This window comes from Pyrgilauda ruficollis, unplaced genomic scaffold (genome assembly GCF_017590135.1).
Source record: "Pyrgilauda ruficollis isolate IOZ18807 unplaced genomic scaffold, ASM1759013v1 scaffold100, whole genome shotgun sequence".
Lineage (NCBI taxonomy): Eukaryota > Metazoa > Chordata > Aves > Passeriformes > Passeridae > Pyrgilauda > Pyrgilauda ruficollis.
In genome coordinates, this window is record NW_024508102.1 from 632,253 (window position 1) to 647,896 (window position 15,644).

At 55.4% G+C, this 15,644-nt stretch overlaps 2 protein-coding genes and 1 long non-coding RNA gene across 3 annotated transcripts; 1 reads left to right on the forward strand and 2 right to left on the reverse strand.

The window, feature by feature from the left end:
- Positions 1-2,593: 2,593 nt before the first annotated feature.
- Positions 2,594-7,095, forward strand: LOC121353669 (guanylyl cyclase-activating protein 1). The gene is made up of 4 exons (XM_041467706.1): positions 2,594-2,791; positions 5,032-5,181; positions 5,666-5,756; positions 6,028-7,095. The coding sequence occupies exons 1-4, from the start codon at positions 2,594-2,596 to the stop codon at positions 6,186-6,188; spliced, it is 600 nt and encodes a 199-aa protein (XP_041323640.1). The 3' UTR covers positions 6,189-7,095.
- A 136-nt stretch (positions 7,096-7,231) lies between these two features.
- On the reverse strand, positions 7,232-9,341 carry LOC121353675. The gene is made up of 3 exons (XR_005955174.1): positions 9,235-9,341; positions 8,517-8,593; positions 7,232-7,488 (listed from the first exon to the last, which is right to left on the reverse strand). It is a non-coding gene; the product is annotated as an uncharacterized LOC121353675 (long non-coding RNA).
- Positions 9,342-9,928: 587 nt separating this feature from the next.
- Positions 9,929-15,437, reverse strand: GUCA1B (guanylate cyclase activator 1B). Its single transcript, XM_041467695.1, has 4 exons — positions 15,047-15,437; positions 13,566-13,715; positions 12,546-12,660; positions 9,929-11,996 (listed from the first exon to the last, which is right to left on the reverse strand). The coding sequence occupies exons 1-4, from the start codon at positions 15,248-15,250 to the stop codon at positions 11,869-11,871; spliced, it is 597 nt and encodes a 198-aa protein (XP_041323629.1). The 5' UTR covers positions 15,251-15,437; the 3' UTR covers positions 9,929-11,868.
- Positions 15,438-15,644: the final 207 nt, after the last annotated feature.

Below are 15,644 nucleotides of genomic sequence, written 5' to 3' on the forward strand. Positions count from 1 at the left end.
GTGTGGGCAGGCATGCCTCCCATTTCTGGGGAAACCACCTGGAAGTGACAGAGCAATGCCCAGGGCAGGGCAGGCTCAGCTCCTCCTGCATCACCTGGGGCTGCGGGGTCCCTGCAGAGGCACCCAGGGCTGCTGCCCCGAAGGACAGTGCCAGTTCTGCCCCCACTGCTGCGTGCTCTGGGCTCAGACTGTGTGCAGCCCTTCCCGAGGCAGGTTTGCCATGGCTGTGCCTGGCGACAGCTTCAGCAGGAGCGTGCTCTGCTGCATTTATCCCTGCTGTAACTGAGGGTCAAGAGACAATCCAGCCCTTTGTGTCATCATTCCTGTTCTCTCAGCATTTGTTTAAAGTCACTTCCATATGTCCAGAGCACTGAGTTTACAGTCCTTCTCTTTAGGCAGCACCAGCTCAGATTTTGGCTGGGGCTGTGCAAGCCCTGGCTCTCAGCACCCACACTGCCCTCCTGCCCTGACTCCCTGTTTCCAGAGCACCATTTTAGTTTACAGTCCTTCTCTTTAGGCAGCACCAGCTCAGATTTTGGCTGGGGCTGTGCAAGCCCTGGCTCTCAGCACCCACACTGCCCTGACTCCCTTGCAGGAGTCCCCAGGCTCTCCTGCTGGGGGTGGCGAGGGCAGGGGGCAACTGCCACGCATTTCTCAGGATCTTTTCCTCCACAGGCGGCTAAAACACCAGAAGGCCCTGGCAAAGAGAGCCGAGGGGATGGAGGAGGCCAAAGCAGAGCCGGAGATCACCCACCCGCCCCCCAGACCAAGGAGCCGGCCGCCCCCAGCCGCTGCCCTGGGCTCCCGCCTGGTGCCGGTCGTTGTCCACGCTGGGGACCGTCCCCTGAGCTCCTTCCACTTCGAGTTCTACCAGCCCGGGTGGCCCAACTCGCTGGCCCCGTTCTGCACGGCGCAGAAAGCCTTCTGTGGCTTCCGCTTCCAGGAGGGCGCGGGGCACGGGCGGCGGCTGCAGCTGCAGAGCGCGGACACCCGCAGGTGGAGATCCTGCCACCACCCCAAGCCCTAGCCCGGGCAGCCCAGCGCGGGCAATAAAGCCCTGAGAGAGCAGTGACCAGTGTCCCGTGGGTGTGGGAGCAGCTGGGATGGGTGGGGAGGCTCTGCCGCTGCTCCCCAGGAAAATATGCAGAGTGGATTTTGCTCTGAAAGCTGCCCAGCCTGTCCTGTCCTGTCCTGTCCTGTCCTGTCCTGTCCCGTCCTGTCCTGTCCTGTCCCGTCCTGTCCTGTCCTGCTGCACAGGTGTCACAGCACAGGGCACTGCACAGTGCCCACCCAGCCCAGCTCACCTGGCCCAGCACAGGCTGGGCTGGCTCAGGGCTGCACTGAGGGCTCACCCTGCTCAGGACAGAATTAGCACATCCAATTAGTGTCCCTCAGCTTAATTCCTTTTCCATGAGTGTTTGATGATTGTGTAATGCTGCTTTTTTTTAGCGGAGTTATTCCTAATTTACTGTGGTGCAGAATCAGTAGTGGTCTCTGTCACTTGTTAGATAACTGCAGCTGTTGGATATAAAGTGTGTGCTGTGGGTGAACTCTGTGGGACACCCTGGATCACATCCTTTCACTTCAGGACCTGGCCCATGGCTCTCTCTCTGAGGTTCTTTCTGATTTCATCCCCCAGTACTTCTCAGAATGCTGTGTGTCAAAGTGAACACAACACTGGGTTTGGTTGTATTTACATGGGGAATTTTGCATGGGAATCCACCACAAGTGAGAACTGAAGCTGCATTTAACTGCACTGGGGTGAGCAGAGTGTGGGACAGTTCTGAGGGAAAAACACTCCATTAGCAGGACCAAGAGGGACACAGGACCCCTGGGGCTGGGGGGAGAGGGCCCTTCCCCTTCCTGCCGGCTGCAATTAAAGCAGACAAACCTTTACCATTCAAAGCAATTAAGTTTCTGTATTTGTCTGCTCACACCAAATTTACCCTCCTGGCGTGTCTCTCCAGGAGCTGAAGTGGCACTTCCCCTCCCTGATTCCAGGCTCTAGAGCCCCTCTGGAATCCTCTGGCACACTGGGGTGAAGGGAAAGCAAAAAGCAGAAACAGCACAGAGGATTCAGCGTGGTTTCCTCTCATTTTTCTTACTCTGGTTCTGGTCCAAAAGTTGTTGCTCTTGTGACACCAGCCCCCACCTCTTAAGTGATAAATGAAGTGGATTAAGGGATTAGCTCATCACAGAGAAAATTCCACCCTCCTAATCTCCTGCTGGGCCTGTAATCTGCAAGACTTCCCCATTTTACCTCTTTTCTATTTTAACCTGAACTCCTAATGCCTGGCAGGAGCCCACCACCCCTCCGAGCCTCATTGGCTGGGGAGGGATTTGCTGGGTACTTAAAAGTCACCTTCCCATCCAAAGAGGGTTTTGTGCTTTTGGGTTTTGCCAGGAAGACGAGCGTCCTGTGTCCATCCCTGCTGGGATCTGTACAGCACCAGGGATTTCCTGATGCCCTGACCCTGCACTGCAGGAGATGCCTGGGCTTTGAAGGCAGAACTGTCAGATTTTACTTTTTTTCCCCCTAAATTTCACAAACCCTCAGTTTTTGGCGGCAAAGGGACCAGCAGTTGGTGTGGAGATGGGGAACATGGACGGGAAAGCCGTGGAGGAGCTGAGCACCACCGAGTGCCACCAGTGGTACAAGAAGTTCATGACAGAGTGTCCTTCAGGCCAGCTCACCCTCTACGAGTTCAAGCAGTTTTTTGGCTTGAAGAACCTGAGTCCGGCGGCGAACAAATACGTTGAGCAAATGTTTGAGACGTTTGACTTTAATAAGGTAAATATTGTCCTTCCCCCTGGGCCGTGCAGGGCTGGGCTCTGCTCTGCTGGGCTGGGTGGGAGGCAGGAACTGCCCTGCGAAGGTGCAGCCTCGTCCACTGCAGCCCCAGACACTGCAGGATCCGTTCTGGAAGGTGAAAAATGCCAGCCAGAGCTCCTCAGCCTCTGCCTGCCCTGCAGGGACGCAGCGGCTTCTCCCAGGACTGATGTTTTCCTTCTGGAACAGGGGGGCTTTACCTGGCACTCTCTGATCCCTTCAAAACGAAGTGCCCTTCAGTCCTGAAGCACCGGCTGCCGTGACAGTGGCCGTGGGGACAAGGGCTGCGATCGTGCGGGGACAGGAGTCCCCAGCACGGGCTGGGGCTGCTGGGGCGTGAAACTGCGCAGGGATCGCTCCGGCACGGCTTCCTTCCGTGGGACACGGGGCTGGGGCTGCCCGGGCAGCCTGGGGATCCGGGAATGCAGTCCGGAGAGGGATTCGGGAATGCACTCCGGAGGGGGATTCGGGAATGCAGTCCGGAGGGGGATTTGGGAATGCAGTCCGGAGGGGGATTCGGGAATGCAGTCCAGAGGGGGATTCGGAAATGCACTCCGGAGGGGGATTTGGGAATGCAGTCCAGAGCAGGGATTCGGGAATGCAGTCCCAGAGAAGATTTTTAGGAATGCAGTCCCAGAGCAGATTTTTGGGAGTGCAGTCCCAGAGCAGGTTTTTGGGAAGCAGATGGATGCTGTGTTCCAACAGGAAACTGCATCCTCCTCTGCTTGCAAATGACCTGAAATTGCACCTCCTGTGAGATGAGGAATCCATTTTATGGCAACCCAAAGGGCTTAGTGGCATTAATCCCATTGACAAAAATGCAAATCAGGCCCTAAATCCTTCAGGTGTTTGGTTTATGCCTTGGCCTTTCCCTTGCTCGCTGCTGTGTTTGAAAGCTTGCCTGGAAAGGGAATTGATGTGCAGGAAATCCTGCTGGCAGCGGGGCTTAGCAGTTATTTGTCCCTTATCTGGCTCCTGCAGCAGTGGGTAAAGCAGATGAGCTCTGGCAGTGCCTTTGTTCATTGACAGAGCCCTGGCTTAGGCTCTGCTGAGGTCTGGGGTGGGAAGCATGGAATCGAATTTATTGGGATTTTTTGGGCAGGTTTTCAGTCTGGATGAAACTGTGGGATAGGAAAGATTTCTGGAATTTTTTGGGAGTTTTTTTTTTAATGTTGGGGAATTTTGGGGGATTTTTGGATGATTTTTAGCGTTTGTTTTGAATTTTCTAGTGATTTTTTTTTGGGGATTTTTGGGTATGTTTAGGTTCAGGATGAAACTGTTAGATAGATAAAAATTTTGGGAATGTTTTGGGAAGTTTTTGGAATTCTTGGGCTTGGAAAGGCCCCCCAAGATCCCTGAACCCAGCTGCCCCCCCAGCTCTGGTGGGCTCACCACGAGCCGTGTCCCCAGTGCCACTTCCAGGGAAGTGCCACAAACCACAGCAAGGGCATCCCTTCAAACGCCACGGGAACGCTCCGTGCTGGGCAGGAGGCATTTTTAACACCCTCCTGGAAGCTCTGAGTGTCACAGGCAGTGTCTGGTGGCTGTGAGCCCGGGCCAGCAGCCTGGCAGTGGTGCCACCATCCTGGGTGGACACCTCAAACCGTGGCACGAGCTGGGGCGGGCAAACACCGGCAGGAAAGTCAGAGATAAAAGTGTTTGTGCTCCAAACGTGGGTACAGAAATGGCCCAGGGACAGAGAAACACCTGCCCAGCCCGAGATGTCAGCGGCATGAACGCGCTCCTCTCCTGGAAATGAGACCCTGGCAGCAGAAAGGAGCTGTGGCTGGATGAGGCTGGGGAATTTATCAGGGTTCATCTGCACAAACCTCTCTGACCTCTGAATTCCCGCTGCTTTGGGCTGGTAATTAACGCCTGGTGTGTTAATTGCCTGGGCATAGGCCAGCTCCCAGTCCCCAGGAGATCCACCCAGCCAGGCCCTGCCTTCCCAACCTCTAACGGTCCAAGGCTGGACTTGCTGACCTTGGAGGCCTTTCCCAGCCTTTATGATTTTATAATTCCATCATTCTACAGCATTTCTGCCCAGATTCAGGAGGAACCTTGGCTTCCACCACTCCACGAGCCCCTGGTCTTGGGGTGGAGGGACCAGTTCAGGGGGAACTTCAGAAACTACTAAAATAATCCTTCATTGCCTGACTCTGCTTTTAATCTCACCTGAGCTTCCAACCTTGTGCTCTTAGGATGGCTACATAGACTTCATGGAATACGTGGCAGCGCTGAGCCTGGTGCTGAAGGGGAAGGTGGACCAGAAGCTCAGGTGGTATTTCAAGCTCTACGATGTGGATGGCAACGGCTGCATCGACCGGGCTGAGCTGCTGAACATCATCAAAGTGAGTGGGGCCAGCCCTCCCTTCCTGCAGCTGCAGGGAGGCTGGAAGGGGAACTTGCAGCCCGTGAACTCCATGGTCAGCTAGCAGCCCCTGCCCAGAGCTGCTGCTGAGCTCTGCCAGCACCCCCAGCTCTGCTCCCACCCCCTCGGGCACCCAGCACCCCTCGTCCTCCCCTGGCAGCTTGCACTGAAACCGGGGCTGAGATAAGCACTTGAATTTAATCTAAGGGTTTTCAGAGGTGAATGGCTTCTGGCTTATCCCAGCGTGCCCACTAAATCTTGTAAAGCATTGATGGCCCTTTAGGTGATTTTAATCTCCAGCCTTTAGACAGGACTTATTCCTTGCGAAGCCTAACTGCCTGAAAACAAGTTTTAGCCCTGAAAAAGCGTTTGGCCTTTCGTGTCTGCTCATTTGGCCGCCTGTTCCGACGGGCACAGCCACGTGCAGAGCCCTCGGTGACCCCTGTGCCCCTCGCTGCCCCCAGGCCATCCGCTCCATCAACCGCTGCAACGAGAAGATGACGGCGGAGGAGTTCACGGACATGGTGTTCAACAAAATCGACATCAATGGAGACGGTGAGGCCTTCCCCGGGCAGTGCCACTGCCCTGCCCTCCCTGCCTGCCCCCAGAGCAGTGTCCCTGAGCAGCAGGACGGCAGAGCTGGCAGAGGGACCCCGTCCCCTCCGGGCTGCCCGGGGGACGCTGCCCTCAGCCCCGCCAGGGGGGCTCTGCGGTGGGCTTCGGGGCACAACGCCGGGTGCTGAGCCCCCATTTCGGGGTCTGTGCCGGTGCTGGGGGAGCGGGGAGCAGCAGGCTGTGGGGTTTAACAGAGCTTGGTGCCCTGCAGGCGAGCTGTCCCTGGAGGAGTTCATGGAGGGCGTGCAGAAGGACGAGATGCTGCTGGACATCCTCACCCGCAGCCTGGACCTGACCCACATCGTCAGGCTGATCCAGAACGACGGCAAGAACCCTCACGAGGCCGGGCAGGACGCCCAGGCTGCCCAGTAGCTCCCGGGACGCTTTCCCTTGGCCTCCCCTGGCACTGCCAGCCGGGATCAGCCGCGGGGCTGCACTCCCCGCTGGCAGAACTGTCCCCTCGGCGCAGGGACAGCGCTGTGACACCGCGGGCAGCGGGAGGACAGGCCTCGGCAGGGAGGGTGCAGAGCTGGGCTGTCCCACACGGACCTGGCGTGGCCTCGGGGCCTCTGGACGCTGCTGCTGCCGAGCTCAGAGAGGGGACAGCCAGAGCTTCCTGGGCAGGGGAGCAGCACGAGGCTGTGCAGGCCAAGAACTCCCTGAGAACACCCCAAAACTGCCACCGAGGCCGTGGCCAACACCCCCCCAGCGGGGTCCAACAGGGGCTGCCCAGGACTGGGCCCCGGTGAGAGGGGTCCTGGAAAAGCAGATCTGAACCTTCTCCTTCCATTTGTATTTCCAGAGCAAGCTGTCACCAGTTCTGGTCACTCCTTCCTTCACTGGTTATCATTTGGTCAGCAGTGGTAGTGATAACGTGAGTTAAAACATTTATGAGCTGGCAAAAGAGGAGGGGTGTTTGCAGTGGCTTTGTTTAAAAGCATTCAAAACACTGAATGGTGCCTTTTCCTAACAACCTCCTGGACTGTAAGGAAATGTTTCTCCCTGAAGCATCAGGAAGGAAGGAAGTGCTTCCAGATGAGCACAATCAGCAATGCAGTAACCCGAGAGGAGCTGCAGGACCGTTCCTGCTGTGTCCCCACCTGGCCAGGAGCACCAGGAGGCTTTGACCCCTTGTGTGTGTGGGTGCTGGAGGGGGAGCTGCTCCAGAGGGTGAGACCAGCTCAGGGCAGTGCCCGAGGCCAGCCCTGGGCAGCCCCTGTGCAGCCCCCCGAGCCCCCAACAGCCCCAGCTGTGCCCCAGCTGTGCCCCAGCTGCTCCTGCAGGAGCTCCTCACCCCCGGGAGCACTCCCAGGCGTGGTGAGGCAGCACAGGACACCAGGAAGGGCTTCTTGCCCAGCTGGGAGTTTTGTTATTTAGCACTGGGTGTTTGCAGTTCATAAACAGCTTCCCGACCATTTTTCCTGTGAGTCTTTTTCATTGGACAGAGTTCTACCTGGAAGCTTTTGTCCTTCCAGTCCTACGATGAGCTAATAAAGATGTTTTACAGTATCATTTCAGGCTGTGCATCTTGTCTCTTGCAGTCAATCCCTGTGTTTGCAGCAGGACAGATGTAGTGGCTCACACAGTGCAGGAACAGCTGCTCTGGGGCTCTTCTCGGGCTCCCAAAGCACAGCACAGGAGCCCTTGGTGGCCACCTTGTGCACCCACAGCCCTGCAAGAGGGAGGGGAGCAGCTGCAAGCCCTGGTGAGAGGGGGCTGAGCTGTTCACTCGCAGTGTAACTCTGCCTCTTGCAGCAAAACCAGCTCCCCCAGAGATGACAGCACAAAGCTCGGAGCCCTTTGGCCCTGCAGCAGCGGGGAGGGAGCTGGGCTCAGCTCAGCGTGGGCTTTCTGAGCACCTCCCTGGGCACAGACTCCGTCAGCCCCGCCCGAGCTTCCCCGAGCCTCCCCCTGCACCGGGGGGCAGCAGGAAGCAGCTTGGAGCAGCCAGATCTCTGCATGCACAGCCAAAGTTGTTCTAAAAGGGCTGTCCCTGTGCCAGCCCTGTCCCCATCTCATGGATCCCATCCCTGTCCTATTCCTGTCCCCATCCCGTCCCATCCCATTATCCCAGCCCGTTCCCATCCCGGTTTTTGGGACCCCCCGCTCCCGCCGTGTCCCCATCCCGCAGCGCTCTCTGCCGGCGCCGCCGGGAGCAGCGGGAACGCGCCGGGACCGGCCCCGGCACCCCAAACCAGCCCCGGGACCCCAAACCCGAGAGAACCCCCAAAACGGCCTCGGGACCCCAAACCAGAGCCAACCCCCAAAACGAGCCCCAGGACCCCAACCCCAGTGAATCCCCCAGACCAGCCCCGGGACCCCAAACTCGACAGAACCCCCAAAACAGCCCCAGGACCCCAAGCCCAGCGAATTCCGCAAAACAGCCCCAGTATCCCAAACTCGACAGAATCCGGGACCGGCCCCGGCACCCCAAACCCGAGAGAGCCCCCAAACCGGCCCCGGCACCCCAAACCGGCCCCGGGACCCCAAACCCGAGAGAGCCCCCAAACTGGCCCCGGGACCCCAAAACAGCCCCGGGACCCCAAACCCGAGAGAACCCCCAAAACAGCCCCGGGACCCCAAGCCCAGCCCCGTGTGGCCGGTGCGAGGGGCGAGGGGCGAGGACAGGCCACCGCAGCCGTTCTCAGCCAGACCCTCCCGGCCCCTTTCCCATTTCGGCTGCTCCGGCGCTGCTCGGACCCCAGATCATCCTCGAGTGCAGGGGCTTTAAGGGTGATGCGCTTGAGACACTTTCTAGGCTTCTGAGGTGAGCTTAACTTGGAGAAAATAAAGAAATACAAGGAAGGAAAGGAAAAGGAAGGACAGCAAGGAAAGAAAGAAAAGGAAAAAAAAAAAGAAAGGAATGGCAGGCGAGAAAGCAGGAAGGGAAGAAAGGAAGGAAAATAAACAAACCAGCCCCGGGAAAGAAGGAAAGGGAGGGAAAGAAGGAAAGAGAGGGAAAGAAGGAAAGGGAGGAAAGAAAGGAAAGGGAGGAAAGAAAGGAAAGGGAGGAAAGAAAGGAAAGGGAGGGAAAAGAAAGGAAAGGAATTTTGGCGTGGCACAGCTGAGCACAGGCGCTGTAAGAAAAGCACTGAGAGCACAGGCAGTGCCTGCAGTGACCGGCGCGGGGCTCAGGAGGTCACTCTGGCTTTGCCCAGGACATTTTCGAAGGGAACCTGCCCACAGGTGCTTCGGGAGTGACCGGGGCACAGAGCCGGGCAGCCCCTGCCCAAAGCTCGGCTGCGCTCGGGGCAGGGCTGAGCACAGAGAGGGATCCTCTCTCCTCCCATCCCTGCTGCTCAGCCTTTCCCCTGGGATGCCTCTCCCGGAGTATTTTAGGAGGTGATGCCTCCTAAAGAGGGCTCCTGTTGCCCCTTCCCTCCCACCACAGCCCCAGCTTTCCAGCCTGGTTATTCACCTTCGGTCCTGCCCGACTGCAGGGCACGGAGCAGATGGCAGCCCAGAAAAGTCAGGTGGCATTTGCCTTTTGCGAGCCATCCTGCTTCCCAGTTTAGAGCAGAAAGAAATCCGATCAGTCCAATCCAATTGGAGCTGGGCCCTAAGTCTGGCAGAGGGATTGTGCAAGAACTGACATCAAGAGCCTGCTGTGAGTGCCAGAGATCAGGGCTTTAAAATAGCGCTGGGGCCAAAGCACCTTGCCATTTCTCGACCAAAGATTACACAATTGATAAGAGGAACAGTTTTCCATGGCTTCTGCCAGCTGTGACACAGACACAGCCCCTGCACGTCCATCCCAGCCCTGGTCTGGAGCCCTGCAGCTCCAGTCCTGCCCGGCTTTCACTGTGCAGCACTCACTCCCTTCATTTTAAACTCCTGCTTCCAGTTCTCTTGAGAAACTTTTTTATTATTATTATTATTTTTTTGCTGTCATCACACGGAAGTTAAACACAAGAGGCTCCTTCCCTACTCTGCAACAGCATCGTCATCTCTCCTTATCTCTGTCTTACCCGGCTGCTCCACCAGCTCCTCCCCTAAATTCAACAGATCACACTCACAGGCTACAGTTTCAGCCAGGTCTCACACAGCTCTTCACCTAATTAACAAACAGATACTAGGAAACAAAGGTTTTAATAAATAGTTCTTTATTCAAGTGGTGTTTTACAAAACTCCTACCAACATCTGTACAAGTGCTCACCAGGGCAGGGCTGCTGGACCAAAGAGCCCCTGCGAGCCTGGGCTGACCTGGTGGGCAGAATTGGAGCGTTTCAAGCATTTCAGTGAAGCAGCAAAATGCAATTCTACGAACTAAACAGCCTCTCTAAATCCGTGCAAGCAGCAGGGGGTGTTACCTCGGTTGAGATGCTGAAATGAATTCTTAGAGATTTGTACCCTCCAGTGAAAACATCTTTTCACAAGCTGGAAAATCAATACATGTGAATGTTTTCATCCAGGCTCTCAAGTCAGAAGTCAGATTTTTCTTTCAGATCTGGAGCTGATAAACTATTGAGCAGAGAGAGCTTTGCCCAGCTGCCTCAGAGCAGCAGAAGGCACAAGCCTAATCAGCTCTGGTAAGTCAGCACGCCACAAACTGCTCAGTGTTTGCAGAGAACTCATAGAAAGGCTATTTCCAAGTGGAAATGTGCACCATCTGAACTCCAGCACTGATTGTGTCTAATCCTGAGCACTTCCCCATGGAGTTTAAACACTGGGAAAACTGACAAGACCACAAACCAGCACACTAATCAGCTAATGACAGCTACTGCAGTCCTAATTAAAGGCCACAAAAAAAGGGGTTGTAAATCTTTTCATTGGTATGACCTGGCCCACTGATCCCACAGGAAAGTTAAAATGGAACAGACAAGCTCATGTTATTTTCCTGGGGGGTTTTCTTCTTTGGAATGAAGCAGTAAATCCAGTAAAGGTGAACCAAAATATTGATTCAGCCCAAACTCTTTTCCCACATACATCTATGTAGAAACACGGGTTAGAACAGCAGAGCCCAGCCTGCAACTTGTGTAAATTCTGTATCTGTAGTCTGGGGCTAAATTAAGTCCAGTGTAAAACCACTGTACTGGAATTTTTGTCACTTTTTCCACTTTTCAAGGCCAGTTTGGACAGGGCTCGGAGCAATCTGATGTGGCATCCCTGCCCAGGGCAGGGGGCTTGGAAACTGAGAATTTTTAAGGTTCCTCCCAACCCAAACCATCCATGGTTCTGGTTCTGGTCCTGCCAGTGGAGCAGCACAAATCCTCCCACTGCAGAGACACTGCCAAGCACAACTCTGCTCTTCCCTGCTCCCACACCAAGCTTTCCCCAGGGCAGTGAAAACCCTGGAGCTCCTGGGCTCACCCACTCTTCCCAGGACAGGAAAAGCTGTTCCAGAGGGAAGATTCCTGAGAACCAGGGGCTGTGAAGGTCACATCTGTGCTCTGAGCGGGGCTGGGCAATGCCAGCGTTTGCAGCCAGCATCTCCCAGCCCCCGGGCCTCGGGCAGGCAGGAGGAGCAGCCTCTGGTCCCCAGAGGGGGAGGAAGGAGCTGCTGCTGCTCCTGCCCAGCCCTGAGGATGTTTCCCTCAGCTCTGTGTGCTGTCCTGGCCACTGCTCCCATCCAATTCTCATTTCTGGTGGTTTTATGTTGGACACCAGCAGCAGGAAAGGCTACAAAACACACCCAGAGACCCCCTGAGCATCCAGCAGCCATCCTGTGCTGCTCTGAGGTGCTGTAAGGGCAGGAGTGAGCCGTGCCAGCACCAGTCTGCACTGAGACAGAACCCCCGGCTCCATCCCTCACTGCCCAGCCCAAACCCTGCTCAGATCTGCTGCAGGAAGCCACCAGAAGTTTGTTCCTTGGGGTGTAACCAAAAAGCAGAGCTGGCAAACACAGAACTGTGTGCACAGCAAGAGTTATTCATGGGCCAGAAACAGCCCCTGGGTACCAGCGGTGCTCAGCACGTGGGGTTTACATCAGAGGCGGCTCCTTCAACCACTCAGGTTTTCATCGGGATGCTGAGGTGGAATGAAAAAGGAAAGTCGTTACCAGGCTAGAGGAAGGGTCACACTCGGGACTCAGCATCACCTCAGAGCCGTTCTCTCAGAACAAAGCACTCTTTCTCCTCTGCTCAATGATCCATCCCCCGGGGTTCACATCCATTTGCAACATCTTCATCACCCACTTGTCCTTCCTGGCTCCATCGATGAACTCATCGAGGGACAGCTGCCCTGTGGCGAGAGCAGGGCACGGCAGGTCAGAGAGGAGGAGGAGGAGGAGGCAGGATCCCCCAAGTGTCAGATCAAACGCTAACCACACACCATCTCAGGGGATCCCCCAGCCCTGTGGGCAGCTGAAAGACAAGCCTGGGGCTGTGAGGCAGCGTTGCCCCATCCCCACGGGACACTCCGGACGCTGCAGGGGCTCACCCAGCCCTGCCAGGACCCGGCCAGGTCCTGCAGGTCCCAGTCTGACTGGAAGCAGTGTCTTCACCCTTGTGCTGGGACTGGGACTTGCCCTCTGCCTGCTGGGGCTGTCAGAGGATGGGATCTGAGAGGCACCCAAACTGCCCCAGCAGCGACTCCTCCGTGTTTTAATTAAAATAACAATGATAAAGATTTCACCCTGCTCCACCAAGCACTTTTGTCTCAGTGGGACAGAGCAGAACCAAGCCCAGCTGTCCATTGTGAGGAACACAACGCAGCCAAGGGATCTGTGGCCAGGCAGCCCGGCTCAGGTGAGCTCTCAGCAGGCAGGAATGCAGCCTGTGCTTCACTCACCATCCCCGTTCTCATCCACCAGCTGAAATATCCTGTCCACCACCTCCTCCGGTGTCAGCAGTGGGGTCCTGTCCTCCACCTCCGACCAGCACACCTTCTTCAGCCTGTAGATAGACTGAAAGGAGCTCCCAAATGAGGAGAAGGACTGGGAGATGAAAAGCACTGAACTCAGCTGGCACCCCATGGCTGTGAAGGTCTCTTTCAAAGGCTGGGGCTTTAACCCTTCTGGGAAGATCTGCCCCTCAGCAGCCTCGGGTCTGCAGTGAGCCTCGTGCCTGCCCTGGCTGCACGTTAGTGACCTCCTCTGCTCTGTGAAGCTGCTGCCCTCCTGCTCTCCTTGCACGCTCTGGGCAGACCTCAGGGCAGCTTTGCAGAGAGCAGAGCAGAGTTTCACTCATGGGAAGAATCACAGGCCTCGAGTGTGAGTTTGTGCTGACCTCCAAGCCAGGCAGGCTGGAGTGACCAGCCCTGGCCCTGGCAGCTGTGTCCAGGCTGCAGATCAAGCCTGCCTCAGCTCATATTTTGACCCACACTTTCTGCTCCCCTTTGCCACGGGAGAGGGTCAGACTTTACCTGCTCCTCCCGTGGCTCCACCTGCCCCTGGTTCCCTTTCCTGCTCAGGTTGAAGGCTTTTGTCTCAAGTCTTCCCAGAGAGAGGATTAGCAGCGGCCTCACGGTTCTGGGCAGCTCCTGGCTGACCTCAAAACTGTGATGGGAGGTGGCCCAGACAGGCTGCCCTGCTTTCACACCTGCTGCTGCTGCAGGTGACCATCTGCTCACCTTCCTGGCCAGGACCCTGCTGCCCGCAGGGAGGGCACAGCCTGGCACTGCTCTGCTCTGGGATGCTCAGGTGGGGGATAAGCAGAGCCTCACCTCAGGCAGGAGCACAGGGACTCGTGCCTGGCTGCCTGCTCGGCCCCACAGCATCCTCAAAACCTGATTACACAAACCCCATCCACCCCAGGACGTTGCCAAAGAGCAGGGATTGCTGAAAGAAGGGATTGGGCAATGCCCGCTTACCTCAACGATTTCCAGCAGCTCAGGTTTGTCTATGCAGCCGTTGCCATCCTTGTCATACACTTTGAACGTCCACCTCAGCTTGTGCTCCAGCTTCCCCCGCAAAACCAGATTCAAGGCAGCCACATACTCCAGGAAATCAATGGTGTTGTCCTGTGGCAGCACACAAACAGCAGCTGGGGAGAGAGTTGGCTGGGCAGGAAGGTGGTGGGTAGAAAAGCAGCTGGGTGACACTTGGCTGGGCAGGAAGGCGATGGAAAAGTGCTTTACAGCTTCCAGAAAAGCTGGGTTAAACTGCCAGAGGGACAGGGCACGGGGCAGGTGTTTGCTGGCACCCCGAGGAAGGTTTGTAGCAGCTCAGGAGCTGCAGCAGGCACAGCCTCACCCTGAGCAGCCAGGCTGGGCTCCTCGTCCCCATCCTGCACCAGCAGCCCTAAAAACAGAGTCCCTCTCCTGTGAGGGAAGCTCCTGTAAATTAGGAATGGGACTTCATCTTTTATGCACAGTTTGCTCTGCTGCCTTTTCCCCATAGCTTTCATGATGGAATTTGGGACCTGAACCTTTCATTTTTTGCAGGAATTTGTTTTTTTACAACTTGGAATTCTGAGACAAGCCTGACCTGCCAACATCTTCCACGGCCTTTTAAAATCCTTTCCCACAAACTGACTTTTGCTGCCCCTTCCGTGAGATTCTGACCCTGTTTTCAAGGGGAGCTTGAGGGAGATGAGTTGATCAGAGATGAACAGCCTGAGCCCCCTTTTCCTGTAGTCACACGAGGAACAAACATCCCCACAGCTGGAATACGATCAGGAAAGAATAGTTAAAGCTTTGGGCAGGTGCTGCTGAGCCAGGGCAGCCGGGAGCCCAGAGCATGCCAGGCTGCCCGTGCAGCAGTGCAGGGTGCAGGAACCCAGCCTAAACCACAAACCCCACCTTCCCCAGGTGTCCCACGGCAAATATGGCAAAGGGAACCCAAGGCACAATGTCTGTGAATTGTTCAGCATTCCTCTGCTTTCGGAAGGCAAAGCCAAAATCGATATTTTATTACAGACCACCTGGTACAGACACTTCTCCAACCAGAAGAAGCCTGAGAAGGATTTTCCTGCACTGTAATTCCCCCTCTACCTCAACAGAGAAATATTTTTGCCATGTGGGAGCCTTGGCTGTTTGAGGGCCTCAAAGTGTGACTGCCCAAGTTTTGACTTTTTAATCCACCCTTAGTCCCTTAAGGGGACATTCTGACCTTAATTTAGGTGGAGATTTGAGGAGATAAATCCAGGCCAGACTGTGCTCCTTCTCCTGCCTTCACTGGTCCCTCGTTATATATAAAATATAATATAATATAAAAATGTATAAAATATATAAAATAGATAATATATTATATATATATTATATATATATAATATATATTATAAAAATAAATAATGTATATAATATATAGAATATATATAAATAAATAACTGTAAAACCTTCTCAGCACTCACCCCATTCTTGTCAAAAGCCCTGAACATGTTCTCCACGTACTCTGCTGCCTCCTGGTTGTCCTGGACCCCGAAGAACCGCTTGAACTCGTGCATGAAGAGGGTCCCACTGGGACATTCCACCACGAATTTCTTATACCATTCCTGCAGCTCTGCAACATCAATCTCTCCTTGCTCCCCTTCAGCATTGGTGAACTGCTGTCCCATTTCCCTCCGGAAAGCAGGATTGAAAACAGAAGGAAAAGAAGAAAAACCCTGCCCAAGCCCTTTGTTCTTTGTCTTCTCGCTGTGCCGTGCCTTTCTCTGATGTTCTTGCTATGCCGCCTTCCCTTTTTTGTGCTTTCTTTTCTGCTCCTCCTGCCCTGCCCAGCTGCTGGCAGCTCCGTGCACTCCCCAGGAGATCTCAGAGTGGCTCCTGTGCCCTGGAACGCTGAGCACTGGGCACGGATAAAAATAACTAAAGATCATTAGGAGATTCCCACCCATGAGCCCCAGAGACCTTCAGATGTTCTGAGCTGTGCCCTATTTAGAAGCAAACTCCAGGGGCTCGGGGTCTTTCTGCACATTAATACCTCCCTGTCAAAGAATTTGGGAGCAGAGG